The sequence below is a fragment of the Microcaecilia unicolor genome, chromosome 1 (genome assembly GCF_901765095.1).
Source record: "Microcaecilia unicolor chromosome 1, aMicUni1.1, whole genome shotgun sequence".
NCBI classification, from domain to species: domain Eukaryota; kingdom Metazoa; phylum Chordata; class Amphibia; order Gymnophiona; family Siphonopidae; genus Microcaecilia; species Microcaecilia unicolor.
The window spans coordinates 34,366,328-34,394,316 of NC_044031.1; the positions used below are offsets into that span (position 1 = coordinate 34,366,328).

Below are 27,989 nucleotides of genomic sequence, written 5' to 3' on the forward strand. Positions count from 1 at the left end.
ATTCTCAGGTGAATTTTACAAGAGTCTTCCAACAGGGAAAGGACACAGTCATTTTGAGTGCTGGAGGCAGCGGGGCATTCATTTTTTGCCAAAACTCATTGATCTTGAGGGCCACTTGAAGTCCTTCACAATGCTTCAACAGGAATTTGGTCTTCTTGCCACTGATCTTTATGTTCGCTCCATGATCTGGACAAATCTCACAGAGGACATACAAGACTCCTTATCGGAGTCCCAACTCTGTCCCATGACGATTTCATCACAGATAGTTGCTGGACACTACTCCTGATATTGTCTCTTTCCCAAACCGGAGACCAACTGCAGGCTTTTGTGTTCAATTTTAATGCTTTTTCTGCCTGTGTGTTACATAGAGAGATGCTTTACAAGTTTCACTGCGTCTATTCATCTCCCCTCACCGTATGAGCCAGGCTGGTCTGGACTTAACTGGTCATTGCCCCAAGTGCCAGAGATCTAGGGCTCACCTTGGACATACCTTTTGGTCAAGTTTTCTGGCGTCGACTGCTTCAAATTTTTGAAAAGATTTGGTCCTCTTCTGTTTATTTATTCATTAGGATTTATTTACCGCCTTTTTGAAGGAACTCACTCAAGGCGGTGTATGGCAAGAATAAGTCAAACATAAGCAACAGACAATTACAACAGTAAAAATATTCAAACAACACTACAAAGCATGGCATAGTGTACTACTCACAACGTCAACACAACACGTAATAAAACATTTTCATAGACAGCCTAGGGTATAATCAAAGATGGAACATACAGATAGATAAGCTGGAGTAACAGGAGTAAGAAAATAAGGGTATTAATTTAAAGAAAGTTGCAAATGAGGGTGTTTGGTGCCTTTACCTTGGACCTACCTGCTCAGTGTGGGTGTAATCATTTTCTTCGAGGTTGGTGTTGCTTGCACACAAATCTATCCTCCAGAATAGGCTTTTACCTACTGGACAGACCATCCAGTAATGGCATGTTTTGATGATCAGAGATTTCTGGCTGGAATGTCTTCAAGTGCATGACATCTCTCAGGGAATGGGGCCTCTTTTCCAAGCTACTTGGGTGCTTTTTGGGGACATACTGCCCCCACGAGCTCATAGTCGGTTACTTAATTTATGAAAGACTTTGTGTTATGCTATATCATGCTTTACTCTTGGGTGTTTCCATGGTGCAGAACCCGGAGGGGGGAGGACAGGGGAGGTGGGCAGTGGGCAGTATACAGTTAAAGGGGACATAAAGGGAAGAGCAAAGGGGGGAAAGGTGTGGGGGGAGGAGGGTTCTGAACAATGTTTGCTGAGTTTCCTAAGTTTTCTTGAACAGAGCTGTTGTTATTATAGTTTTGTTTGCTGTGAGACTCAAATTAAGATGATTTAAACATTTTTTTTTAAACTCTATAAAAAGTCACTAAGGACATAAAGCAAATTTACCATGCTAGCACTAACTTCCAGAAAAAGGACCCTACCTACAAAAAGGCAGTGCCTTAAATATTCCAGTGGGCCCTAGAACATCAATACATCCATTGGGAAAACTGGACAAGCCAAATTACTACAGGTTGCTACACAGAAAATTCAAGTTAACAGAATATTTATTTATACTTTCTTATATACCATCTGCAAGCCTAAAGACTATCAAAGTGGTATAAATTCAGGTACTCTAGGTCATTTTCTATCCCTTAAGGGCTTACAATCTAACCCCCCTATTTACTAAACCATGTGGCAATGCCGACACAGCCCATTCAAAATGCATGGAAGCTGCTAGAACAGCTTAGTAAACGGGGGGTTAAGTTTGGACTCAAGGCAATGGAGGATTAAATGAATTTCCAAAGAACTACAGTGGGATTTGAACCAGGTTTCCTTGGTTCCCAGGTTGCTACTCTAACCATTAGGCTACTCCTCCACTCCTGAATACCTGGCCTTGGTCACACACACAGAACACAGACACTAAATACAAAATAAATTATCACAAACAGGAAATAGAGATATGTAGACAAAAATTAAAATGAAATCCCCCTTGTATGTAATAAAACATTAGAGAAATAGAAAGAGGCATTTCCCCTTGTACTGTGCAAAATATAAAACATAGCAGCCAATAGGCATAGTGTTGGGGGTGACGGAAGGGGAACAAGTCAAGTGCCCTTGGCCCCCTAGGCAAAGAGGGCCCAAAGCCTGCCTGAAGCTGAAGGCATCACAGCCTGGTAGTGGATTTGAAGTTCCCTTCTACATTTCTGCCCTGGGCCTTAACCATGTCTAACACTAGCTCAGGCAGATGTAGATTCTGAAAGCTGACATATTCTAATCACAAAATAGAAAATAGAATTATTTTTTCTACCTTTGTTGTCTGCTCATTGTATTTTTCTAATTGTGTTGGTCCCAATGTCTGATTTATGCTCTCCTCTATCTTCTCTCAGGGTCTCTTGTCCACTTGACATTTCTTTTCTCTCCGTGTCCAGCAACCATCTTCCCTCTCAGTCCCCACCCCCTCCCCATGTTAATCATCTCCCCTCTCTGCATCCCTATCCATCTCCCATGTTCAGCATACCTCCTCTGTGTCCCTATGTGCCCTCCTATGTTTAGCATTTCCCCTCTCTGCATCCCTATGCACCTCCCCATGTTCAGCATCTCCCCCTCTGTGTTTCTGTCCTTCCTCATATTCAGCATCTTCCCTCTCTGCATCCCTATGCACCTCCCTGTGTTCAGCATCTCTCCTCCGTGGCCCTGTACACCATCCATGTTCAGCATCTCTCCTCTGTGTCCCTATCCCCTCTTGTCCAGCATTGCCCCTCTTGTGTCCTTATCTCCTTATCCAGCATTAGTCCTCTGTGTCCCTATCCCCCCCCCATCCGGCACTGCTCCTCTCTATCCCAACCCCCTTATCCAGCATTGCTTCTCTGTGCCCCCATTCCCTCCCTAGATTTTGTATGCCAAGTTACCATGGTATAATAAGACTGTTTTTAGATGTCTTATTCTAGCAGAGCATTACAACTTGATTTTGGTAAACGATTAGCTTTGGACCTAGTTACAACTATGCATTATGCTGCGACAAGAGTTTCAGCGTTCTCTATTGCAGGACCACTGATGTGGAATGTGCCACTTGGCCAGTTATGCACTTTGCAATTTAAGAAATTGTTTAAAACACAGCTTTTTGTTCAAGCCTTTCTTTCTTGACTGATTATTGATGATGAACTACATTGATGGAGAATGTATTTTATGTTTAGTGCTTTTTGTATTTGTTTTTAAGGTATCCGCTTCGGTTGTAAGCAGAGTAGAAATTCTTAAAATAAATAAAATCTTCTCCTTGCTCAGTATCAACCCTTGTGTTCCCATCCTCCTGTTTTCAGCATCACCACTGTCTATATGACCGACAGGTGGCAGAGGGTGGTGGTAAATGGAATCCGCTCGGAGGAAAGAAAGGTGAGCAGAGGAGTTCCTCAGGGGTCGGTGCTGGGGCTGATTCCGTTTAATATATTTGTGAGAGATATTGCTGAAGGGTTGGAAGGAAAGGCTTGTCTTTTTGCGGACGACATGAAGATAGTCAATAGAGTGGATACCCTGGAGGGAGTAGAAACAATGAGAAAGGGTCTCCAAACGTTAGAAGACTGGTCGAGGGTCTGGCAGTTAATGTCAAGAAGTGCAGAGTGTTGCACTTGGGGTGCAGAAACCCAAAAGAGAGATACCGGATAGGAGGGGAGAGATTAGTAAGCTCGACTCAGGAAAGCTTTGTCTTGGGAGCACGGACACACAAAACACATTATTTTAACAAGCTGCACGTTGGGTTCTGATTGTGTTTAGTATAACTTGGCAAAAACAGGGGAAACGTCATTTGCTTCTCCTGTCACAAGGACCACCTCACAGAAGATTCCATGATACTAACCAAGTGGGAACCCCCTTCTCCCCCACAATCACATACATGAAAAACCTGTTGCAGATAGAGCATAGACAACCAAACAGCAGCAGCGATCCAAGGAAGGAAAAAAAAGTACCTTTAACTGTGCTTTTTGAATTTGGGCTGGAGACTTGATGGTTACTGACTTTTGGAATTGGAACAGAGGTTTTTCTGTGCAGGTATTGCAGTACATGACCTGAATTTATGAATGTATTGTGGAAACCTATGTGACCCCTGACAAAGGTTTTTCCGAAACTTGATCAGGTTGAGTCCTGTTTCCATTAAAGCTGACATTTGGATAAATTGTGTTGGAGGGGTTGTGGGGAAAGGGGGACGATGGGTCATTTATGGTGGTCTTGTGATAAAGCTAAAGCCTACTGGAAGGCACTACAGTGTAGGCTACAAAGATGGCTAGCTCGGCCAATTCAGTGGTCTCCTCTTTTCGTTTTGCAAGAAGCCACCTGGTTTGACCAAGTCACAATCCTTGTTAGTGCGTCACGCAATGTCTGCTGCGCGTGTGACTTTAGCAGCACACTGGAAGCAATCTACTGTTCCCCCTCTGACTAAATGGTTAAATAAGCTTTGGTACATCTGTGAAATGGAAAAACTCTGGGCAATCAAATGTCATACTCTCGCTATATGGGAGGTTATTTGGGAGTCTTTCTTGAAGAAGTGGCGGTGGGTGCGGTCCGCCCTGGGTGCACGCCACTGGGGGGGGGGGGGGGGTGCCGCGCGCACCTGTCCTTCCTTCGTTCCATGCTCCCTCTGCCCCGGAACAGGTTCTGGGGCAGAGCATGGAACGAAGGAAGTACAGGCGCACGCGGCACCCCCCCAGCGGCGTGCACCCAGGGGGGTTCTTTCACGGGGGGGTGTGCTTTCGCCGGAGGGGGGCCGCGCTGCATCCAGGGGGGGCCTGCACCCAGGGGGCGGGGCGCATCGGCGATCCGCCCCGGGTGTCAGCCCCCCTAGGAACGCCACTGTCTTGAAGTATTGTTCTTATTGACTTGGCATGGTGTGTATTCACAATTTGGTTATCAGTCAAAGGGGTGGGTGATATCGCGGGGAGGGAGGTGCTGTTTAAGGGGAAGATTTAAGGGGTGGGGAGGGGTTTTATATATGAAAATGCCTTAAATACTTGAAGTTATTGTTGCTTCTTTGTTTACCAGGAAATATTGTGATCTAATCTTGTTGCCTTACTATACAGTGGGTTGTTCTGGCACTGTTTGTCAGCAACCTTGTTTACAGAAAATGCTTTTTCTGTTCTGATGTATTTTGAGCTGTTGCTTCAATATTTCAATAAAGACTTCATGAAAATTAAAAAAAGAAACTCTTGCAGTGTTTGTCCTTCCTTGGATCGCTGCTGCTGTTTGGTTGTCTGTTCTGCTTCCGCAGTAGACTGTTTCTGCAGACAGAGCACAGACAGATGTAGCAAAAGTGACCTGGACAAGCAGAAAACCACCGGCAGCCTACAATTTAAACAAAATCAGAGAAACTTCAAAATCATTTTGCATTGCTAGTTTAATTTGCAAAGCAACACATTACTCATCTCTTTACTAGAGGCAGGTCTTGACTGGGTGACCAGAGAGTTGGATCGAGAGCGATAGATGTATTTAGATTTTAGTAAAGCCTTTGGCACAGCTCCGCATAGAGAAAATAAACTGAGTACTCTCTGTAAGGGCCCTAAAGTGACTGACTGAGTTAGGAACTGGTTAAGGGGAAGGTGACAGATGGTTAGGGTTACCATATTTTGTCCTCTTAAAAAGAGGACACATGTCCCACCCCGTCCCTTTTGCATCATCGCCCCACCTTGTCACATATTCCCCTCCCCTCCCCTCCCCTTACTTACTATCTACTGCCATGGTGGTCTAGTGACCTCTTCAGGGCAGGAAAGAGACCCCTCTTTCCTGCCCGGAGCACTGCCTTGCCCTGCATCCTTCTCAGTCTCGGCTCGGGATTCAAAATGGCCGCCGCGAGTTGAAGTCTTACGAGGCCACTTCAACTCTCGGCGGCCATTTTGAATCCCAAGCCGAGATTGAGAAGGATGCAGGGCAAGGGCAGGCAGCGCTCCAGGTAGGAAAGAGGGGGCTCTTTCCTGCCCTGAAGAGGTCACTAGATCACCAGGGCAGATAGTAAGGGGAGGGGAGAACCACGGCACCGCTCGCCTGCCCACCCACCCGTTTGTCCAGAAATCCGGACAAACAGGTGGGTGGGCAAAACCCGCCGGATGCCCCGGACATGTCCTCAAAAAGAGGATATGTCTGGGGAAATCCAGACATATGGACGGATGGTAGTGGTAAACGGAGCTCACTCTGAGGAAAAGGACGTTACCAGTGGTGTGCCACAAGGTTCAGTTCTTGGGCCGGTTCTTTTTAACATTTTTGTAAGTGATATTGCTGAAGGGCTGTCTGGTAAGGTTTACCTCTTTGCGGATGATACCAAAATCTGCAATAGGGTAGATACCCCTGATGGTGTGGATAACGCGAGGAAGGACCTAGTGATGCTTGAGGAATGGGCCAGAATTTAGCAGCTAAGATTTAATGTTAAAAAGATGCTGGGTCATGCATTTGGGAGCAAAACTCTAGTACAGTTTAGGGGGTGGAGAACATTTGTGCATGAAGGAGGAGCGAGACTTGGGTGTGATCATGATGATCTTAAGGTGGCCAACCAGGTAGAAAAGGTGACAGTGAAAGCTAGAAGAATGCTTAGATACATAGGGAGAGGAATGACCAGTAGGAAAAAGGAGGTTATGATGCCCCTGTATTAGACCTTAATATTGTATATACAATTCTGGAGACTGAACCTTCAAAAGATATAAACAGGATATGGTTGGTCCAGAGCGGGGCTACTAAAATGGTCCGTGGGTCTTCGACATACGGCATATGGGGTCAGACATCTGAATATGTATTTTTTGGAAGAAAGACGAGAGAGGGGAGATATGAAGAGACATTTAAATACCTATGTGGCATAAATGCACAGGAGATGAAAGGAAGCTGTGGAACGAGGAGACACAGGATGAAGGTGAAAGGGGATAGACTCAGACGTAACCCGAGGAAATACTTCTTCATGGAAAGGGTGGTAAATTCATGGAACGACCTTCTGGTGGAGGTGGTGAAGACAAGAACTGTATTTGAATTTAACAAAGCTTAGGACAAGTACATATGATCTCTTAGACGTGAAAGGGAGAGTAGATGACGTGGATGGGCAGACTGGATAGCCTTATCTGCCTTTATTTTTCTCTGTTTCTGTTTCCAGATTTACCATATTTTCATGTGTATAATGCACACACACATAAATTGAACATGTAAAAATAACCACATGTAACATGCTCAAGCGTATAACACAAGAAATTTGGTAGGTTTTTACCAGCATCAGGGCCTTCCCCCATCTCTGCAGGAGTCCTGCATTATGCCCTGGGTTTCAGTCTCTTTTTAATTCCAACTCCCCTCTGTGTGAGTCCTGTATCTTTCCCTGTCCTCCCTAGCAGTCCTCCTTACCATAGCCACTGAGAGGGGGGGACAGGGAGGGCAAAATTCCCCGGGCCTGACGCCGGGGTCTCTCTCTCTCTTCTGCTCCTGACGGGACCTGAGTGATCACGTCCCGACAGGAGCAGGAGAGAGAAAACTCCGGCGCCGCAGCCAGGCCCCCCTTAGAGGATGGGGAGGACCCGGAGGAGCACCTCCAGCGCTGCTCCTCTGCCCAGCTGAGTGGCTGCTTTTCCTTTCAGGCGCACATGCGCCTGAGAGGAAAAGCAGCCACAGGGGCAGGCAATCGGCAGAAGAGCAGCGTTGGAGGAACACGTTTTCCGCTGGCAGGGCCTCGGGATCCCCGCCAGCGAAGGTAATTGGATTGTGGGGGGGGGGGGGGGGAGGGCCACAGCGATCCGGGGGGGGGGGGGGGGGGCACAGAAGCAACAGGCCCGGTTCAGTCTCTCGGCGGCCCTGCTTCTTACATTCTCTAGCTGCATTGCTGTACTAGCAGCGGTCCGTACAGGCAGTCTTCTGTTAGCATTGGAGCCTTTGCTTTGACACAACTTCCTGTTTCTGCATCAGAGAAAATGCTCCGATGCTGGTGGAAGACTGCCTGTGTAGATTGCTGCTAGTACGGCAGTAGAGCTAGAGAACATAAACATAAGAAAAGCCATACTAGGTCAGACCAAAGATCCATGAGGCCCAGAATCCTGTTTTCAACAGAGGCCAATTCAGGTCACAAGTACCTGGCAGAAACCCAATTAGTAGCAACATCCCATGCTGCCAATCCCAGGGCAAGCAGTGGCTTCCCCATGTCTGTCTCAATAGCAGACAATGGACTTTTCCTCTAGCAACTTGTCCAAACCTTTGTTTACACCCAGATATGCTAATCGCTGTTACCACATCCTCTGGCAGTGAGTTCCAGAGCTTAACTATTCTTTGAGTGAAAAAATATTTCCTCCTATTTGTTTTAAAAGTATTTCCTTGTAGCTTCATTGCGCATCTCCTAGTCTTTGTACTTTTGGAAAGAATAAAAATAAAAAAAATAATAAATCGATTCACTTCTACCCGTTCTACACCATTCAGGATTTTGAAGACCTCAATCATATCTCCCCTCAGCTGCCTCTTTTCTAAGTGGAAGAGCCCTGACCTCTTTAACCTTTCCTCATATGAGAGTTGTTCCATCCCCTCTATAATTTCCATCACTCTTCTTTTTCCCCCAAGGTAATGCAATCTTTAACCTTTTTTCTGACCTTTTATACTCAATTCCGGGCTCTCTCAGTAATGTTTTTGCTGCACAATAATGAATCAAATTTATTACCGTGATATCAATAAATAGTCTCTCTATGCTGGTTATGGCCCTATTCATCTTATTAATCTTGCCCTTAGCTCTATGTGTCCAGTTCATCTTAGGAAGTCTTTCCCTCTCCTGGAACCAGCGTGCACATCCACCTCCACAAAGGCTCTGTTTCCAAATCCTACATCTCTGAGGCTCTCTTGCCTTTTTCCTTCCTCTTCACTTGGCTTCATAGCCTGCCATAAGTATTGCCATACTGGGACAGACCGAAGGTCCATCAAGTCCAGCATCCTTGTTCCAACAGTGGCCAATCCAGGTCACAAGTACCTGGCAAGATCCCCAAACAGTACAATACATTTTATGCTGCTTATTCTAGAAATAAGCAGTGGATTTTCCCTGTCCATTTAATAATGGTCTATGGACCTTTCCTTTAGGAAGCCATCCAAACCTTTTTTTTAAACCCCACTAAGCTAACCGCTTTTACTACATTCTCTGGCAACGAATTCCAGAGTTTAATTACACACTGAGTGAAGAAATATTTTCTCTGTTTCATTTTAAATTTACTACTTTCTAGCTTCATTGCGTGCCCCCTACTTTAATCTTGTCCTGCTGTGTCATACCCTGTTCTCTCATTGCTATCTCCTCGCCGAATCTTCTACCTCTTCTCCATCCTTTTCTCTGGCACTCCTTTCCTTGTCCTAGCTTTCCTGCAAACCACCCTTTCTTCTGGTGCTCCTTCCCCCCCCCCCCCCCCAAATTTCTGAATCCCTTCTTTTCTCTCTCTGTAACAGCCAACCTGTCTGTGCTCCTTTCTGCATCTCCTCCTTCTCCCCATGCAATAGCCTTTTTTCTGGTTCTCCGTTTCAGACCCCTCTTTCTCTCTCTGCACTGGCTTTTTATTCTGAGACACCTTTCTGCTGGCGCTCCTACCTACATTTCCTCTGTCTCCCTCTATCTCTTTTTCTACAGAAGCCCTCAAGATTGTTAGACATTATCCCTCAAATGCTTCTTCATCTGATCTTTAAAATGAGGGATCTTAAATTTGCAGCCGTTGCCTTTTGCAAATTTTCCTGTGGAAATATCCCTTTTTCCTCCAGTTTTTGGCAGACTCTCTTTCTATACTTCTCAATTTAAATATAGGGTGTGTAGCATAAAGGTAGCAGTACATTATCTCCTCTTTACCTGGAGTCCACTTAATTGTAGCTAAACCTCTTAAACCACAGACATTAATGAAAATGTTATCTCCTGCTGCAGGGCTCCCAAGAAGAAGCTCACCAAAGCCTTTATCTATAGCAGAAATGTTCTTGTATCTGTGCATTTCCTTCTCCATCATTTCTAGCCTTAATGCTTAAGCAAGAATTTTGGGTGACAGGTTGTCAGTATGCATTGTACTTTCTCTTCCTGGTATACTTATAGTGGTTGCATTACTGAGATTTCATACAGATTTCATACAATGGAATCATCATGTGAAGGTATCTGGCAAGACGTGGCATGAACAATTTATTCTCTCCTCTTCAGAGATGTACAGCAATTGACCAGGTTTACTGCTGAATTTTAAGGGGTGTTAAGTCCATTCCAGTGTGCATTCTGCAATGGTTTGTGAGGCTTATTTTCTGACTGAAGCTTTTTCCACATTCAGCACATGCAAATGGTTTGATTCCTGTGTGAATTCTCTGGTGAACGGTGATGTTTGATTTCTGACTGAAGCTTTTACCGCACTCAGTACACGTAAAAGGTTTGATTCCTGTGTGGACTATTTGGTGGCTTGCGAGATGCGTCTTTTGGCTGAAGCTTCTACCACACTCAGTACACGTAAATGGCTTAACTTCTGTGTGGATTCTCTGGTGCATAGTGAGATGTGCCATCTGACTGAAGCTTTTACCACACTCAGAACAGCTATATGGTTTCACTCCTGTGTGGATTCTCTGGTGCATGGTGAGGTTGCCCTTTATAGTGAAACTTTTACCACATTCAGAACATGAATATGGTTTCATGCCCGTGTGGTTTTGAACGTGCATTGTGAGGCTTGCTTTTTTTGTGAAGCTTTTACCACACACTATACATGTAAAAGATTTCACTCCTGTGTGGCTTTGCTCATGTATTACGAGGCTTGATTTATTTGTGAAGCTTTTACCACACCGTGTACATAAAAATCGTTTTACACCATTGTGGATTTCATGGTGTATTCTGAGGTTTCCTTTCTGACTGAAGCTTTTACCACACACTAAACATGGAAATGGCTTTACACCTGTATGGATTCTCAGGTGGATTATGAGGCTATGCTTCTGACTGAAGCTTTTGCCACAATCTGTACATATGAATGGTTTTACTCCTGTGTGTTTTTTCTGATGGATTATAAGACCTCCCTTCTGATTGAAGCGTTTACCACACTCTGTACAGTGAAATGGTTTCACTCCCGAGTGGCTTCTCTGGTGCACTGCTAACTGTCCCTTCACACTGAAGCTTTTACCACACTCTGAACATGTATATGGTTTCACTCCCGTGTGGATTCTCTGTTTTGTGTAAGTTTTTTTGTCATGGAAGGTTTTACCACGTTCCATACTTGCAACTGCTTTCATCTTATTGTGTTTTCTCTGGTGAACTCCAAGGCTTTTCTTGTTTAAGAAGCTTTTACCACACTCAATACATGCATATTGTTTCACCCCTTTGTGGATTTCCTGGTGTATTTTCAGGTTTCCTTTCTGAAAGAAGCTTTTACCACACTCTGTACAAGTAAATGGTTTCACTCCTGAATGGATTTTCTCATGCCTTGTCAGGTGTGTCTTATGATTGAAACTTTTACCGCACTGAAAACACAAATATGGTTTCAACCCTGTATGGATTCGTTGGTGTGTTGTGAGGTTATCTTTCCGAATAAAGCTTTTGCCACAATCCAAACAAGTATACTGCCTTTCTTCCTTCTGAACTTTCTGGTGTTTTGGGAGGTTTTCCTTCATAAAAAAGATATCTTCAAATTTAGTAGTAGTGACTGATTCCACAACAGTTTTTGTGTGCTCTGGAAATGTTTTCTTATGACTAAAATGTTTCATACATTCAATACCTGAATCTGGTCTCTCTCCAAGATGCAATTTTGTAGATTTTATGCACATTTCCTGTTGCTCTTTTCCTGTTTGTATGATAGTGCTGGTACTGTGGTCACTCAGAGCCGAGGCTCCAGTTGAATATTTTTGTTTATTTTCTGAGAGGCATTGTTTTCCCCCCTTTTTTTCCAGGTCAACATAGGAAGAAGTTTCCTCATTGTCTCTTTCTGATGATGCCTTTTCCCCGAGCTCCCATTGATATGTTTCTACATCACTGTTTCTGAGATCCTGTTTTTCTAGATTGGAAAAAAAAATAAGTGAACATTGAGCATTATTGCTGAAGAAGAACAGTTCTTTTTTAATTTATTCATTTATATAGTTTACACAAGCATAACTCTTGTTACATATAATTCAGGCAACAAAGAAATACAACATAATATACCAACATTTTAGTATATATCCAAAAAAAAAGGAAAAAATTATTAAATTCTTTGTCCCTTCCTTAGACCACAAATCCAGTTGAAGGGGAGTTAAAAGTAAAGATCAGGAATATCTAATTTAGCTGGAAAAAATAAACTCACAAACAAGGCTACCACTCCACCAAATCAGACTTAAACTTAAAGCCTTCTGATGTTATGTCTTAGTTACTCCTTTCAGGTCTATGAAAGATTTCAATTGTTCTGGCATGAAGAAAACATATTTAAGTCCAAGATATTTGACTACACATTTACATGGATATGCTAATAGAAATGTAGCACCCAAGGACCGTGTCTCCTCTCTTAAATCCAAGAATTTCTTTCTTAGTGGGAGGCGGGGCTGGTGGTTGGGAGGCGGGGATAGTGCTGGGCAGACTTGAACGGTCTGTGCCCTGAAAAAGACAGGTACAAATCAAGGTAAGGTATACACAAAAGAGTGGCACATTTCTTGGGCAGACTGGATGGCCCGTGCAGGTCTTTTTCTGCCGTCATCTACTATGTTACTACGTGTGACTTTGGTGACATCTGGAAATATCCATAGCTTCTGACCACAACATTTTTGGTGCATATTCTTAAAGTAAAGTTTCATTACTGCGTTAAAATCCTGTTCAAACACATATGAAACCAAAAGTGGGGCCCTATTAGTTACTTCGGTTAAAGAGTCCTCCAAGATTAAAGAAATATCATTCAGTTCGTCAGGTTTCTCGTGTTCCAAAACCGCATGGGTCTCTTCCTGGTATTTTTTAGGACGGTAATATATCTTATTTATGAAGAAGAACAGTTTAACGAGTTCAGTAATACAATATTCCTTTGTAAATTAGCCACCCCTTCTATGCTGGGAACACATTTTCGAGCTGATCACTGCTAGAGATGCAGATATAATCTATGATCACATTCAAGTCAATATTTAAGAGCACCTGTTCTATCTTTCCATATAGGTATAAGAAAATCCATGCTGAGCTATACCAAGCTTCATGAAGTCCAGCAGCCTGTCTCCAACAGTAGCTAGTCCAGGTCACAAGTGCCCAGCAGGTCCCAAAAAGTAGATTTATTCCTTATAGTTCATTTCCAGGGATCAGCAACGGCTCTCCCAAACATAGCTAGCTAAAAAGGTTTTAGGGACTTTTCCTCCAGGAACTTCTCAAACATCTTTGGAACCCCAATCTGTTAGTCACCTTGATCATATCCTCCAGCAACAGACACCACAGCTTAAATATGTGCTACGTGAAACAGAAAAAAAAATTCCTACAATTTGTTGTCAAGCTGCCGGTCTTCAGTTTCATGGAGTGTCCACTTGTTTTTGTGTCGTTTGAAAGGTTAAGCAAGTATTCCTTATTTAACCATTCCAGCCCAATCAAGGTTGTATAAACTTTTATCATATACCTTGACTTGGTCATCTTGTTATAAAAGGACCCCCTTAAAGCACTAAGTTTTTGCATGGTGAAGAGTAACTCAGTAGGAAAGGGTAGGCTCTTCTAAAAACCTGAGCAGACATCTATAAAGAAGTTGTCACTTCGCTTGCAATAAAGAATTGTTTCTTTAAAGACGTCTCCTCCGGTTTTTAGAAGAGCCTACCTTTCCTACTTCTTGCTTCTACAACCTTTTACGTAGGAACCGGTGTACCTCCACCCCTTTGGGGTGGTTTTCTTTGCTCGAAGAGTAACTCAGCCCAGCCTCCATCTCAGAGGCACCGGCTCAAGCTGTAAAAGCCAGAGTGTGTGTTACTTTGCTCTTGCCACTTGCTCTAATGTCTGAACTGCCTGCACAATTACAGATTTGAATAAAATAAATAGAAATAAAACAAAGAAAATAAGATATTTGTTTTTATCGGACAACCCTAATGCATTTTGTAGGCAATTAATAAGCAAGCCTTGGGGCTATGCGATAGGAATTCACTCTGTGTTCTGTTATAGTATTCTACTGCAACCGGTATGGGCCTGCCAAACATTTAGGTGCCCACAGTCAGGGCTGGCTCAAGGAATAGTGGCGCCCTGGGCCAACTTCTTTGGTGCCCCTCCCCTCAATTGCATTGCTTCTGGCGCTCCCCCTCCCTCCTCCAGGTTCGGCATCTTCCCCTCTCCCCCAGTCCAGTCTGTTTCCCCCTCCTCTGTCCCACTCCCCATGGGTCTGGTACTACTCCCTCACCTCTCTCACTCCTCTGTGATCGTGTAAAGTTTACATCAGTCGCCGGTGACAACAGTATGACAGGCTGCTACTTCAGCCAGCCCCTGGGTCTTCCCTGTGCTGTGTCCTGACCACAGGAAATTGCATCAGAGGAGGACGCAGCAGAGGGAAGACCCAGGGGCTGGCCGAAGGCAGCCTGTCATGCTGCTGCCACCGCCTGTGACCGACACACTTTACAGGACCGTGGGGGACTGAGGGAGGTGAGGGAGCATAAATGTGACCACCTGGTTTACAGAACTTTGACTCCTTCTTGGGTCACGGATGAGCTAATAGTGGCAATATCAGAATGTATAAGTGAAACAGAAAAGTATTCCAATGACAGGCTCACAGGGAAGGGGAGGGGCTAAAAAAAACTGGGTGTAATGGACGGATGATCAGAAACTAACAAAGCGGTGTAATGTTCACATTTATGCTTCAGAATGTGATAGAAAGCCCTGATCTCTGTTAAGACATGTTTTGCTGGTGTCAAAATATTTCATCATCTTAACCGCAAAGATTTCTAGGTTGTGTTAAAGTTTCCTCTTAGTGCTCTGGTCCTGAAGTTCCTTCACCGAGCTCTGGTGGATGTCAACCATCTGGGAGAATACGCTATCCTGCTTGTCTTTGGAGAATATGAATATTTTTTTACAATGGATAATGAGAGATATATAATATGAATTTTTGGTTAAATTGTTACCTCATTAAAAAAAAGGATAGGAACATGAGTAACCATACTGGGTCAGACCAATGGTCCAGCTAGACCAGTATCCTGTTTTCCAAACAGTGGCCAAGCCAGGTCACAAGTACCTGGCAGAAACCCAAATCGTGGCAACGCTCCATACTACAAATCCCAGGACAAGCAGTTGTAACCACGTCTGTCTCCATAGCAGACTATGGACTTTTCCTCCAGGAATTTGTCCAAACCTTTTTTTAAACCCAGCTACGCTAACTGCTCTTACCACATACTACATCAGTAAAAAAAAAAAACACCACTGATACCAAAATTATGGATAAACACCAAATTAAATAGTGGACTCGGCCTCCCTCCCCCCCCCCCCAAAAAAAAACTTTCAACGATATTAATGAATTATTTATTTTCATTTATAGATATTTTAATTCTTAAGTTTTACTTATGGGGCCCTTTTACAAAAGGTGGTAGCGGTAGTGCTGGCTCGGCACGCAGCAACTCAGCCCTAGCGCCGCGGTAATTCCAACTCTTGTCGCGCACCAATTCCGGAGCTAGAAAATAGTTTACAATTTTCTAGCGCCGAAGGCGTGCCTGGTGGGCAGCTACCGCCAGAGCCCCTACCGTCTCCTAAATAGGAGACGGTAAGGGCTCCCCCAGGAAGTGGCCGCGTGGCAAGTATTTAACTTGCCATTTCCTTATTTGAAAGGAAAAAAAAATCTTTTACCAGCGGCAGTAAACATGGGCCTTGGCACATGGCAAACCTGCACACCGACACCAACGAAGGGGCCCTTTTACCCTATAGGAGGGTCTAGTGAACTCATTTCAGCCTATAATGACTCCGTTACAATCATGGGTCAAAAACCTCCCATAATCTCTAAGTCAAAATATCTTTAATATGTGCAATCATTTTATATCCAATTCCAATTATAAATATTACTAGCTGTTGAGCCCATTAAAACGGGCTACTATTGCCTGGTCTTCCTTCTCTGCCTGTGTCCTGCCCTCGTGTGACGTACCGTCGGCGAGGGCGGGACACAGGCAGGGAAGGAAGGCTGACCGGAGCTCAGCTGATCTGCGTGCTGCAGCGATGTAAGTTGAATTAATAGCGAACAGAGGGCCCGGGCGGGGTGGAGGGGTGGTGGCGGCGGCGACTCCGGGGGGGACGGGGGGGTACCGGTGGCGGCGACCTCGGGGGGGGGGGGGGGGGGAAGCGCAGTTTCCCTTTCTGTCCCGCCCCCGTCATCACGTATTGACGCGGGGGCGGGACAGAGAGGGAAGTCTGTACTGCGCATTTGCGAGTGAGTTCGGTCACTCACCGTTTATATGTTTGATTGCTGAAGTAACACCAATGGTTTCTTCAGGAGATAAACGAACGCTGTCTCCCAACATCACATGGAGTACACGTTCACAATGCAGAACTTTTAAACACTGCCTCTTTGTTATTATTATTATTAATAAACTCGTTTTATTGGGAGGGGAGGGCAATAAAAATTGGCATAAAAATATGAAGTATATATTGTGGTTATGGTGGGACCAATGACGTTATAGGTACCCTCTGATTACTATTCATACTGGTGTTTGGCTCACTTGGAATATGATGTAACGAGCTGTGTTAACTATGTTCTGTGTTATGTTCTTAACGCTCAATAAAGACTTCTATAAATTAAAAAAAAATAAACTCTTTTTATTAATGTTTAAGCATATACAACCACCACCTGTAACAAACGTAAGAAAATCCCTCCCCGCCCCATCCCAAGGGTATCCCACAGCTGGCAAACACAATAATCCACAGAAAGAAAAAATACATAACAATCAGAGGCCATAACTCTTAGACCTCCGATCGAAAGCAACTGCTCTTCCCTTCTATGTGTGATATTACTGGCTTTGTGCTCACACAGAGCCTTCTGTTGCATTTCTTTTCACATTTTTTCCCCTTCTCTCCCCAGTCGGAACATGAAGAAGTATCCTCTTTGAATCTTTCTGATAACACCTTCTCTCCTTCAGGCTTCTCACTGAGCTTCCAGTGTTGTATCTCTGTACTACTGCATTTTAATTTCTTTGAGATTCTGCAATAAAGGATTTCTCGAATCTGCTGTTGTCTTTTCCATTATTGTTTCTAAGGTCATTCTTTTCTAGACAAAAAAAGTGAACAGCGGCCATTACTGTTGAGACAGGAAGTTTAACGAGTTCAGTAATACAATACGCCTTTGTAAATCTGCCAACCTCGCTCTGCTGGGAAAGCGATATAACCGAGCTGATCGCCACAAGAGATGCTGATAGAACATATGATCGTATTCGCGTCGCTATTTCAAAGCACCTTTTTAGTCTTTCCACATAGGGATAGGAAAAATCCTGCAGAGCCGAGAGCCAAGCTCCATCGAGTCCAGCGTCCTGTCTCCGTTACTGGTCAGTCCACGTCACAAGTGCCTGGCTGATCTCAAAAACCTCATGGCTCAGGGAGAAGTAATGGCTCTCCCTAGTCTATCTGACTCAGTGGCGTAGCCAAGGGTGGGCCCGGGTGGGCACAGGCCCACCCAATTTGAGCTCAGGCCCACCCGGTAGCAGCACACCTATGATGTGGCTGGCAGGGATCCCCAAGCCCTATCAGCCAAAAACTCCCAACAACTGTCCCTCCTGAATACCTTGTAAATAGAAGATCTTGACCTGCAGCGAGCAGCGACTGACACATACTGTTCACACCAGCCCCACAGCCTCCCCTTTGATGTATTCCTGCCTATGTGGAAGCAGGAAGTTGCATCAGAGAAAAGGCTGTGGAGCCAACATGAGCCGTGCGTATTAGTTGCTGTTCGCTGCCGGTGAAAATCTGCTATGCAGGGAAGTGGGGGGGATGTTTGAGAGACCATATCACATGCAGGCGAGAGAGGGAGAGACCAAATCACTCGTGGGGCAGGGTGGAGTTCTGCCCACCTATCTTGGGCCCAGGCCCACCCAAAATTGGGTATCTGCCTACGCCCCTGATCTGACTACACAATTTTAATGGACTTTTCCTCCATTAACTTGTCCAAACCTCTTCTGAAGCCCTCTATATTAGATGCCTTGACCACATCCTCCAGCAACAGACTCTAAGCTTAGTTATACGCTGCAGGTACATGACTTGTTTTCAGTCTACTGGTCATTAGTTTCACGGAGAATCCTCACTTGTTTGAATAGTTAATGAACTGTTCCTGTATTTTAACCATTCCACCCCACTCATGATTTTATAAAATTCTATCACCTGCCCTTATGAAGTTACCCCCTTACAGTGTTAATTATTAGTGTGGTGAATAGAAAGGGGACACATCTTAACTCAATACAGTTGGTTTCAGAGGATAATTGAAACCTATGATAAGGGCCATAGTCACCCCTGGCTGTTGAGGTTTCCTTCCTTTAAGATTTATATTATAGATAATCTCTTGGGTTAAAGTCAAGAATTAGAGCAAATTATTTAATAATTGATTTCATGTTATTTTTGCCCTCCAGTATATGGGTTGGTTTTTTTTGAGTATTCAAAACATCTCAACACAAATACAGCTAACCAGGCAACGCATTCCGCAACACGGGTCCTGCTATCGAAAACGCTGAAGTTGTTACCAAATCCAGAACAAACCGCATTGCAGAGTCAGACCTCAAACCCCTACCCGAAGAGAAGATCTTAATAACACATAGGACATACCACGGTAACCCAGGGGCGTAGCCACACGGGCCCTGAGGGGGCCCGGGCCCCTGTAGATGTGGCCCTGGCCCCCCCTGCCGACGATCCCCTTGAACCCCCCTCTCGCCACCAACCCTCCCCCGCCGTCGCATCAGATACCTCGTTTGCTGCAGCCGAAGAGGGTCTTCTTCAGTTCAGCGTCAGAGTAGCGCCTTCGTTCGATGAAGTTCCAGCTGTGATCAGCTGATTCTGACGCCTTATGTCCTGCATCGTGCAGGACGTAAGGCGTCAGAACCAGCTGATCAGAGCAGGAACTTCGTTGAACGAAAGCGCTACTCCGGCGCTGAACTGAAGAAGACCCTCTTCGGCTGCAGCAAACGTATCTGAGGTATCTATTGCGGCGGCGGGGCAGGCGGTGACGGCGGGGGAGGGTTGGTGGCGAGAGGGGGGTTCAAGGGGCTCATCGGCAGGCGGGTCCAAAGCGGCGGCGGCAGCAGCGGCTGGGGGGGGCGGGGGCGGCTAAACAGTGCCCCCCCCACCTCGGGTTCTGGCCCCCCCTCCCAGCGAGATCTGGCTACGGCCCTGCGGTAACCTACCACACACAGATCCATTTAGGTTAGATTTATTGTTTGAGCATAATTCTAAGGCAGGGGTGGGCAACCTCGGTCCTCGAGAGCTGCAACCCGGTCGGGTTTTCGGGATTTTCCCCAATGAATATGCGTGAGATCTACTGACACGCACTGCCTTCATTGTATGCAAACGGATCTCATGAATATTCAGTGGGGAAATCCTGAAAACCTGAGTGGGTTGCAGCCTTCAAGGACCAAGGTTACCCACCCCTGTTCTAAAGGAGAGGTGAAAAACTGGTTAATTAAAGTAATAAACAAGTGATGCCATACTGGATCAGACCAGAAGTCCATCATCCCCAGTAGCATCCAGTTGTTAACCCGGAAGAACCTAGCAGATCCCAGAGGATCTCTTCAGGGGAGCATCAGAGGAAGAGTGGAGCTTGGACAGAGTTAAGAAAGAGCAGAAACATTTCAAAGAGGCAGTAGGGGGAATCCATGCTGTGAAATGAGGTTGGGGTGGGCTGAGAGAGTTTGGTGTGCACTTCAACAAACAGCTGTAACCCGTATTCTCCAGGGATCAACCTCTAAATCATTCCATCATCAGTTAAAATTACTACTACTTTTTTTTTTTGCTATGTACAGTGCTCATTATTACTCAGCTCTACTGCGTAATCTCTGCACAGTTTTTGCCGTTATTACTCACCTGTATATGAGCGAGTAACTTCTTTCTGTCCTGGCTCCTTTGGATCCCAGACACGTGATTCTTCCTCTAGTTTAATCCTTGATAACACTTCAGGATTGAAGCCTTCAGGGCCTGTGCCTAAGGATTACGAAATAATTGAGGTTTATTTCCCTTAGATTCACAGAAAAATACACAGCAGTAATTCTCAGGGTGCAGCACACGATAGAGGAGGGGGAAGTTCTACTACTGTTATCCAACCTAAAGCAGAGGGACCTGGGGGTCACTGATTCAAATGATCCTGAAGTGATCAAATACTATTAAGAAGACAAAGCAGATGTAAGAAAGAAATATACACATAACAGGCACAATGAAGGAAATGATCACTGCCCTTATTTTAGGAGCACCCGATATCTAAATGGCATCATTTAAATGTCTAGAGAGACCCAGACGTTTAAATGCCATTATAGAACGGGGGCCTTTCAGATGTCAGGAAGCCAAGTGTGTTCAGATAGGAATGGGGCGTGGGCAGGGTGATATAATAATAATCATAATAAATCCAGACCCCACCCCACCCCCAATATTCAGCCGGCAGCAGGATGTGCGGTTTAGCTGCTGTTGCCGGCACCGACCCTGGACATTCAATGCCAAGTCGTTTTTGGTGACCGGCATTGAATATTCAGGGTTTTTTTTTGGCCGGCTGTGGCTTAACTGGCTATGTTAGTAGCAGGTGAAGATAGGATTGCTATTTATGTGGTTCAATTTGCCCACTAAACTTAGCCGGCCAGCACTTGAATATGACCGATATAGCCGGCTTACAACCATGCGCTAATATTCAGCGGAGATAACCAGCTATCTCGCACTGCGCCGGTCGACGGACACAAAATTCTACATCTATGCTGATAATGTTCCCATTGAACAAGATCTATCTACAGCCTTGAGTAAAATGACGGCGTGTCCAACCGCAACTCGGGATGAATCCAAGCAAAAGAGAGATTCTTTGTGTACCTAACACAAGTGGACAAATTAAAAAGTCATGGGATAGGAGGCAATGTCCTTATGTGGATTAGGAATTGGTTAGTGGACAGAAAACAGAGGATAGGGTTAAATGGCCTTTTTTCTCAGTGGAGGAGGGTGAATAGTGGAGTGCCACAGGGATCTGTAGTGGGACCGGTGCTATTTAACATATTTATAAAATGATTGGGAAATTGGAACGATGAGTGAGGTGATTAAGGACACAAAACTATTCAAAGCTGTAAAAAAAAAAACATGCGGATTGTGAAAAATTGCAGGAAGACCTTAGGAAACTGGAAGACTGGGCATCCAAATGGCAGAAGAAATTTAATGCAAAGTGATGCACATTGGGAAGAATAATCTGAATCATAGTTACCTGATGCTAGGGTCAAGCTTAGGGGTCTGGACTCAAGAAACAGATCTAGGTGTCATTATAGATAATACACTGAAATCTTCTGCCCAGTGTGCGGTGGCAGCCAAAAAAGCAAACAGGAAGCTAGGAATTATTAGGAAAGGGATGTAAAATAAGACCAAGAATATTATAATGCCTTTGTATCGCTCCATGGTGCGACCTCACCTTGAGTATTGTGTTCAATTCTGGTCACCACATCTCAAAGCTTCAAAGAAGAGCGACCAAAATGATAAAGGGGATGGAACTCCTCCCATACGAGGAAAGGCTCAGGAGCTCTTCAGTTTGGAAAAGAGACGGCTAAGGGGGTCTCTACCAAAACAGGTAGAAGTGAATCAATTTTTTAAAGTACAAAGACCAGGGGACACACAGTGAAATTAGACGGAAATACTTTAAAAATATTTTTTCACTGAAAGAATAGTTAAGATCTGGAACTCGATCCCACAAATTTCTCTCTCTCTTCTGCATCAGCCCCGGTGTTTACTAAAAACGCTGATAGCGCAATCCTTACCTAGTGAGATCAGGGTCTCATAATTCTCCTTCATCACCTCCCTGTAAAGCTCCTTCTGACCTTCATCCAAATACTCCCACTGCTCCCGGGAGAAATAGACAGTGATATCCTCAAACGTCACTGGCACCTGAAACACAAACCAGAAACAAACATAGGGCCCTGTTTACTAAGCCTCGCTGTAGGTGTGCTAACTTTTTAGCGCGCACTAATGACAGAGACACCAATTTTATGTGGTATGTGATACTTTATACCCGAGTTTGATTTGTCCTTGCCATTCTCAGGGCACAGACCGTAAAAGTCTGCTCAGCACTGTTCTTGTACTAAAAGTTTTGAAGCTAACATCGAAGCCCCTTAAAATTTACACTCCAGCCCATTCATATCTATTCAGTCACAATCAGGGTGTAGACCGTAGAAGTCTGCCCAGCTCCCATTTTGCTTCCCAATTACCAGTGTTGCCACCGATTCCACGGAACCATTCCTTCGAAACAGGATTCCTTTGTGTTTATCCCACGCATGTTTGAATACAAAGGAATCCTGTTTAGAAAGAATGGATCCAAGGAATCTTAGCGGAGATTGGGTGGCGACGCCGGTAATTGGAAACAAAACGGAAGCTGGGCAGACTTCTACGGTCTACGCCCTGATCGTGACTGAATAGATAGGGATGGGCTGGAGTGTAAATTTTAAGGGGCTTCGACGTTAACTTCCGAACTTAGTACAAGAACAGGCTCTAGACTCAGTTTCCTCTATTTTCTCTAAAAGCAAAGACAGAGAATGTCAAATGTCACTACCTGGAGAAATCAGTCTCTAATAAAACCAGGACAGGACATTTCACATCCAGTTGCAGTCACCAAAATAAATTTAAACTTGCTACATTTGTCCAGCCTGGGCTTAATGAAGGGAGGAATTCAATCGGTATTTTCAGCTGCGTATAATCGTGTCATAACTCACCAGGCAGACACTGATGCAAATTGTAGACAGGTAGATGCCACTGGCAGGATAAGATGAAGGAAGCAGGAACAGACTTTATCCTGTTGGTGACACCTAACTGTGTATAAGGAGATATCTGGATCTCTCATGCACAAAGTCCCCCTTCCTTCCCAGTTGTAAAGGCAGAGGAGTTCGAGTCACACATATAGAACTAGATTACGTATATGGAACCGAAAGAAACTGGCGCCGAACAGCATTCTATCATGACAGTGTACTCTCAATTGCAATATAGAGGAAAACTACCTACTTATTTTTCTATTATCAATACCCGGATATACTGTGGCCATAAAATATACAATTATTCAGGAGTATAGACTCAAAACAATCTAAAAGTACTGTAAATATGTGATAAGTACATAAGTATTGCCATACTGGGACAGACCGAAGGTCCGTCAAGCCCAGTATCCTGTTTTCAACAGTGGCCAATCCAGGTCACAAGTACCTGGCAAGATCCCCAAAAAGTACAATACATTTTATGCTGCTTATTCTAGAAATAATCAGTGGATTTCCCCCAAGTCCATTTTAATAATGGTCTATGAACTTTTCCTTTAGGAAGCCATCCAAACCTTTTTTAAACCCCACTAAGCTAACCAATTTTACTACATTTTATTTAATACTAGTAAAAAGGCCCGTTTCTGACACAAATGAAACGGGCGCTAGCAAGGTTTTCCTCGGAGTGTGTATGTTTGAGAGAGTGTATGTGAGAGTGACTGTGTGTGAGAGAGAGAGTGAATGTGCGAGTGTGTGTGTGTGAGAGACAGAGTGAGTCTGGGTGTGAGTGTGTCTGTGAGAGAGAGTGTGTGTGTGAGAATGAGACTGTGTGCAAGTGCGTATGTCAGACACAGTGCGAGAGAGAGAGTGTGTGTGAGACACAGACTCTCTGTGAGACTGAGTGTATGAGACCAAGAGAGTGTGCGAGTGACTGTGTGACACATAGAGAGTGAATGTGATAGAGTGTGAGAGACAGTGTGTGAGAGTGAGAGAGAGAAAGACATTGACTGTGAGAGAGAGAGTGTGTGAGAGAGAGAGAGAGAGAGAGAGAGTGTGTGTGACAGAGATACCTCCCCCCCTCTCTGGTGTCAGGCCCCCCTCCCTCTCTCTCTGGTGTCTGAGCGTTACTGTGCAGGACGCTGAGCTCTGGCTGTGCTTCAAGGAACTGACCAATCCTATTTAATAGAATGCACCTCCAACATTCTGAAGCCGAGAAACCTCGTGTGGTTGGTCACTTCTGCTTGTGACGAACCCGGAAGTACGTGATGTCAATTCAGGATTATCCGACCTTCGCTAATCCGACCATCCGGCATATCCAGCAGAAGCACCCCCCCTCCCCTGGTGATGTCCTCGCACTGCCGTTAAGAAGTGCACAGGTTCTCTTCCTATTTTCTGGCTTCACACGCTGCTGGTTAGTGTTAACAAACAGTATTGTATTTGTTCAGACCGTAATCGGCTAACGCCGTTAACAGCTACATGTAAGCCACATTGAGCCTGCAAAAGGTGAGAAAATGTGGGATACAAATGTAACAAATAATAATAATCTATAGTCACCTACGAATCTCACTGACTTTTTGAGTGTTAGTCTCCTGTGAGGATTAAGGGCCCAGATACAAATTCAGCCTGACCGAAGTTCGGATCATATATATTTGCTAAGGTTAATTCAATGTCCTCCAGAAGAATTTGCTCAAATATACATCTACCAGCAGGATCTCTTTTAACCCTTTGCACCTGAAAAAACACAGCCACTTCTTAGAATTCTGTGCGTGTGAGGCAAAAATCCTGGTGGGGTAGGCTCCATGGTGTACCAAATACTCAAAACATTTCAACAAAAACAGTTTGTGCTTTATTTCTCAACAGTTCCTATAACAATAAACGTCTTTTCCTAGGTGAATTAAAGCCATGGACCTTCAATGTGTAATTGGACTCTGGAATTCGTTGCCGGAGGATGTGGTAGAGCCGGTTGGCTTGGTGGGGTTTGGATAGCTTCCTGGGGGAGAAGTCCATGGGCCATTATTAAAATGGACTTGGGAAAATCCACTGCTTATTTCTAGGATAAGCAGCATAAAATGTATTATACTGGTCTGTGCCCTGAAAAGGACAGGTACAAATCAAGGTAAGGTATACACAAAAAGTAGCACATATGAGTTTATCTTGTTGGGCAGACTGGATGGACCGTGCAGGTCTTTTTCTGCCGTCATCTACTATGTAAAGGTACAAAACAATGTTGGCTTTTTTTTAAGCAACTGATGATGTCTCAGGCTCCTAATATCTGGAACTCACTTGCTTTAAAATTGAAGGATTTGAATGGCTACAATGATTTTTGGAAATATCCGAAGACAATTCTTTTTAAAAGATTAGTTAATTCATTTTTTCCTTTCTAATTTCATGGTATAACTGTCATTCCCCAGGTTCTGTCCCGGCTTCTATTCACTGTAAACCGCCTAGAAACCCAATGTAATGTAATTTATAGACTGCAATATTACAGCTCAAAGTAAACTCCAAATGCTGCAGAACACGGCAGCCAGACCGATTTTTTCAAAAACAAAATATGAGACAGTAACACCGCTATTTGCCGAACTGCACTGGCTTCCTGTGGAAGCAAGGCCTAGCTTTAAATTGTGCACTTTTATTTTTCTTCTAATATACAGTGACACTCCAGCTTATATGGAGAATCTGATTTATTACCTGAATGCACCAGATTGAAAACAGCAAGATATTTCTTTACTCATATCCTAGTCCGAAAGGTGTTTGCATAATAAATCTGTGCTCTCAGCTACCTACCAATACCAAACTGTTAAGTGGTGGAATCAATTACCAGTCAAACATTAGGGCAAAGGTTAATTATGGCATGTTCATTCTCAAAATACATATTAAATAAAATATGATCATTCTAAATGTAATTAAATTTGTAGCTCCTGGGAAAGCCCAGTTTATAAACCACATAGAACTCTATTTGGGGAAATTGAAGTGGTAGAAGAAATTGAATTGAAATTTGCACTTCATCTGTTGATGTGCCTGTCTGGAAACGGAAAGATTTAAACTTTCTTTTCCAATTACAGAAAGAGAAAACCTCTCACACGTTTATGTTAGGATATGAAATTTGAGACTGGGGATAGAGAGGGAAGAGGACAGAAAAAAGGCTCACAGAAAACAGAAACTGAAGGAACCATAAAGCTAAAGGAGAACCAGGAAGAAAGAGCCTGAGGAGCTGCAGGAAATAACGAGCAGAACTTTCTTTTCTGGAGCCCCAGGAACGGATTGAGCAGTGCCAGGCTCATTTCTTCTTCTGCTTGTGTATCAGAGGTTGCATGACATTGCCTGGCACTGCATCCCCTGCTGCCCACCTCCTGCCAGTCTCCTACCTGCTCAGCACAAAGCCCTGCAGCCATTCTCCTGCCCTTCCTCTTTGCTGGCTCAGGAGCAGCAGCCCTTTGAAGGGAGGGGAACCAGGAAGAAGAACTTTCTTTTTCGTCTGCTTGCTCCATGCACCATGTGTGTATCAGAGGTTGCATGACATTGCCTGGCACTGCATCCCCTGCTGCCCACCTCCTGCCAGTCTCCTACCTGCTGAGCACAAAGCCCTGCAGCCATTCTCCTGCCCTTCTCCACAGCACCATTTCCAGCCCTGTGAAGGGAGGGGAACCAGGAAGAACTTTCTTTTTCATCTGCTTGCTCCATGCACCATGTGTGTATCAGAGGTTGCATGACATTGCCTGGCACTGCATCCCCTGCTGCCCACCTCCTGCCAGTCTCCTACCTGCTGAGCACAAAGCCCTGCAGCCATTCTCCTGCCCTTCTCCACAACACCATTTCCAGCCCCTGTGAAGGGAGGGGAACCAGGAAGAAGAACTTTCCATGCACCATGTGTGTATCAAAGGTTGCATGAAATTGCCTGGCACTCCATCCCCTGCTGCCCACCTCCTGCCAGTCTCCTACCTGCTGAGCACAAAGCCCTGCAGCCATTCTCCTGCCCTTCTGCACAGCACCATTTCCAGCCCTGGCTCCCTCTTTGCTGGCTCAGGAGCAGCAGCCCTGTGAAGGGAGGGGAACCAGGAAGAAGAACTTTCTTTTACGTGTATCAGAGGTTGCATGACATTGCCTGGCACTGCATCCCCTGCTGCCCACCTCCTGCCAGTCTCCTACCTGCTCAGCACAAAGCCCTGCAGCCATTCTCCTGCCCTTCTCCACAGCACCATTGGCTCAGGAGCAGCAGCCCTGTGAAGGGAGGGGAACCAGGAAGAAGAACTTTCTTTTTCGTCTGCTTGCTCCATGCACCATGTGTGTATCAGAGGTTGCATGACATTGCCTGGCACTGCATCCCCTGCTGCCCACCTCCTGCCAGTCTCCTACCTGCTGAGCACAAAGCCCTGCAGCCATTCTCCTGCCCTTCTCCACAGCACCATTTCCAGCCCTGGCTCCCTCACTCCCTGCACCTTTGCTTCTCTCCTAATGGCTTGAGAGAAAGAGAGAGAAGGGAAGGAAGAAGTTTAGGGATAGATCAGAGGAGCAGGAGAGAGGGAGGAAGGAACATGGATCTAAGAGATCAGAGGAAGCAGAAACAGAGAGCTTTATAAAAACAGATGAGAACCACAAAGAACAGCCTCAGCAGTTGCAAGGAATAAAGAGCACAACTGTCTTTTGCGGAGCCCCAGGAACAGATTGAGCAGTGCCAGGCTCATTTCTTCTTCTGCCTGTGTATCAGAGGTTGCATGACATTGCCTGGCACTGCATCCCCTGCTGCCCATTTCCTACCTGCTGAGCAGAAAGCTCTGCAGCCATTCTCTTGCCCTTCTCCACAGCACGATTTCCAGCCCCCTGGCTCCCTCTTTGCAGGATCTCAGCTTCTCTCCTAAATCCAATGGCTTCAGACAGAGAAAGGAAAGTCTGGACTGGAGACAGATCAGAGAGAAGCAGGAGAGAGGGAGGTCGGTCGGAGCCGTTTGTGACTGCTGCCATCTACTGCACCCTCCCAGCACTGACACTAGAGAAGCTGATCTTGTACACACTGTCCCGTACTCAGTCAAAGAATCTTTACTACCCGAGGAGGTTTAATAATAAATGGAGCCTGAGGTCAGAGTGAGAAAGTGAAGGAAGAGACCTGCTGGAGGTTCCCTCAAAAATCCAGGAGGCACTTACCTGACTGGGAACATGTGT

The 27,989-nt window shown here is 44.9% G+C and overlaps 2 protein-coding genes across 2 annotated transcripts in view; both read right to left on the reverse strand.

Annotated features, from left to right (window-relative positions):
* Positions 1-27,989, reverse strand: part of LOC115464772 (oocyte zinc finger protein XlCOF6-like) — a 524,570-nt gene that overhangs the window by 396,535 nt on the left and 100,046 nt on the right. The window lies entirely within an intron of this gene.
* LOC115460012 (oocyte zinc finger protein XlCOF6-like) lies at positions 10,171-27,791 on the reverse strand. The gene is made up of 4 exons (XM_030189873.1): positions 27,588-27,791; positions 21,855-21,981; positions 19,945-20,061; positions 10,171-11,989 (listed from the first exon to the last, which is right to left on the reverse strand). Exons 1-4 carry the CDS (start codon positions 27,789-27,791, stop codon positions 10,194-10,196), a joined length of 2,244 nt encoding a protein of 747 aa, XP_030045733.1. The 3' UTR covers positions 10,171-10,193.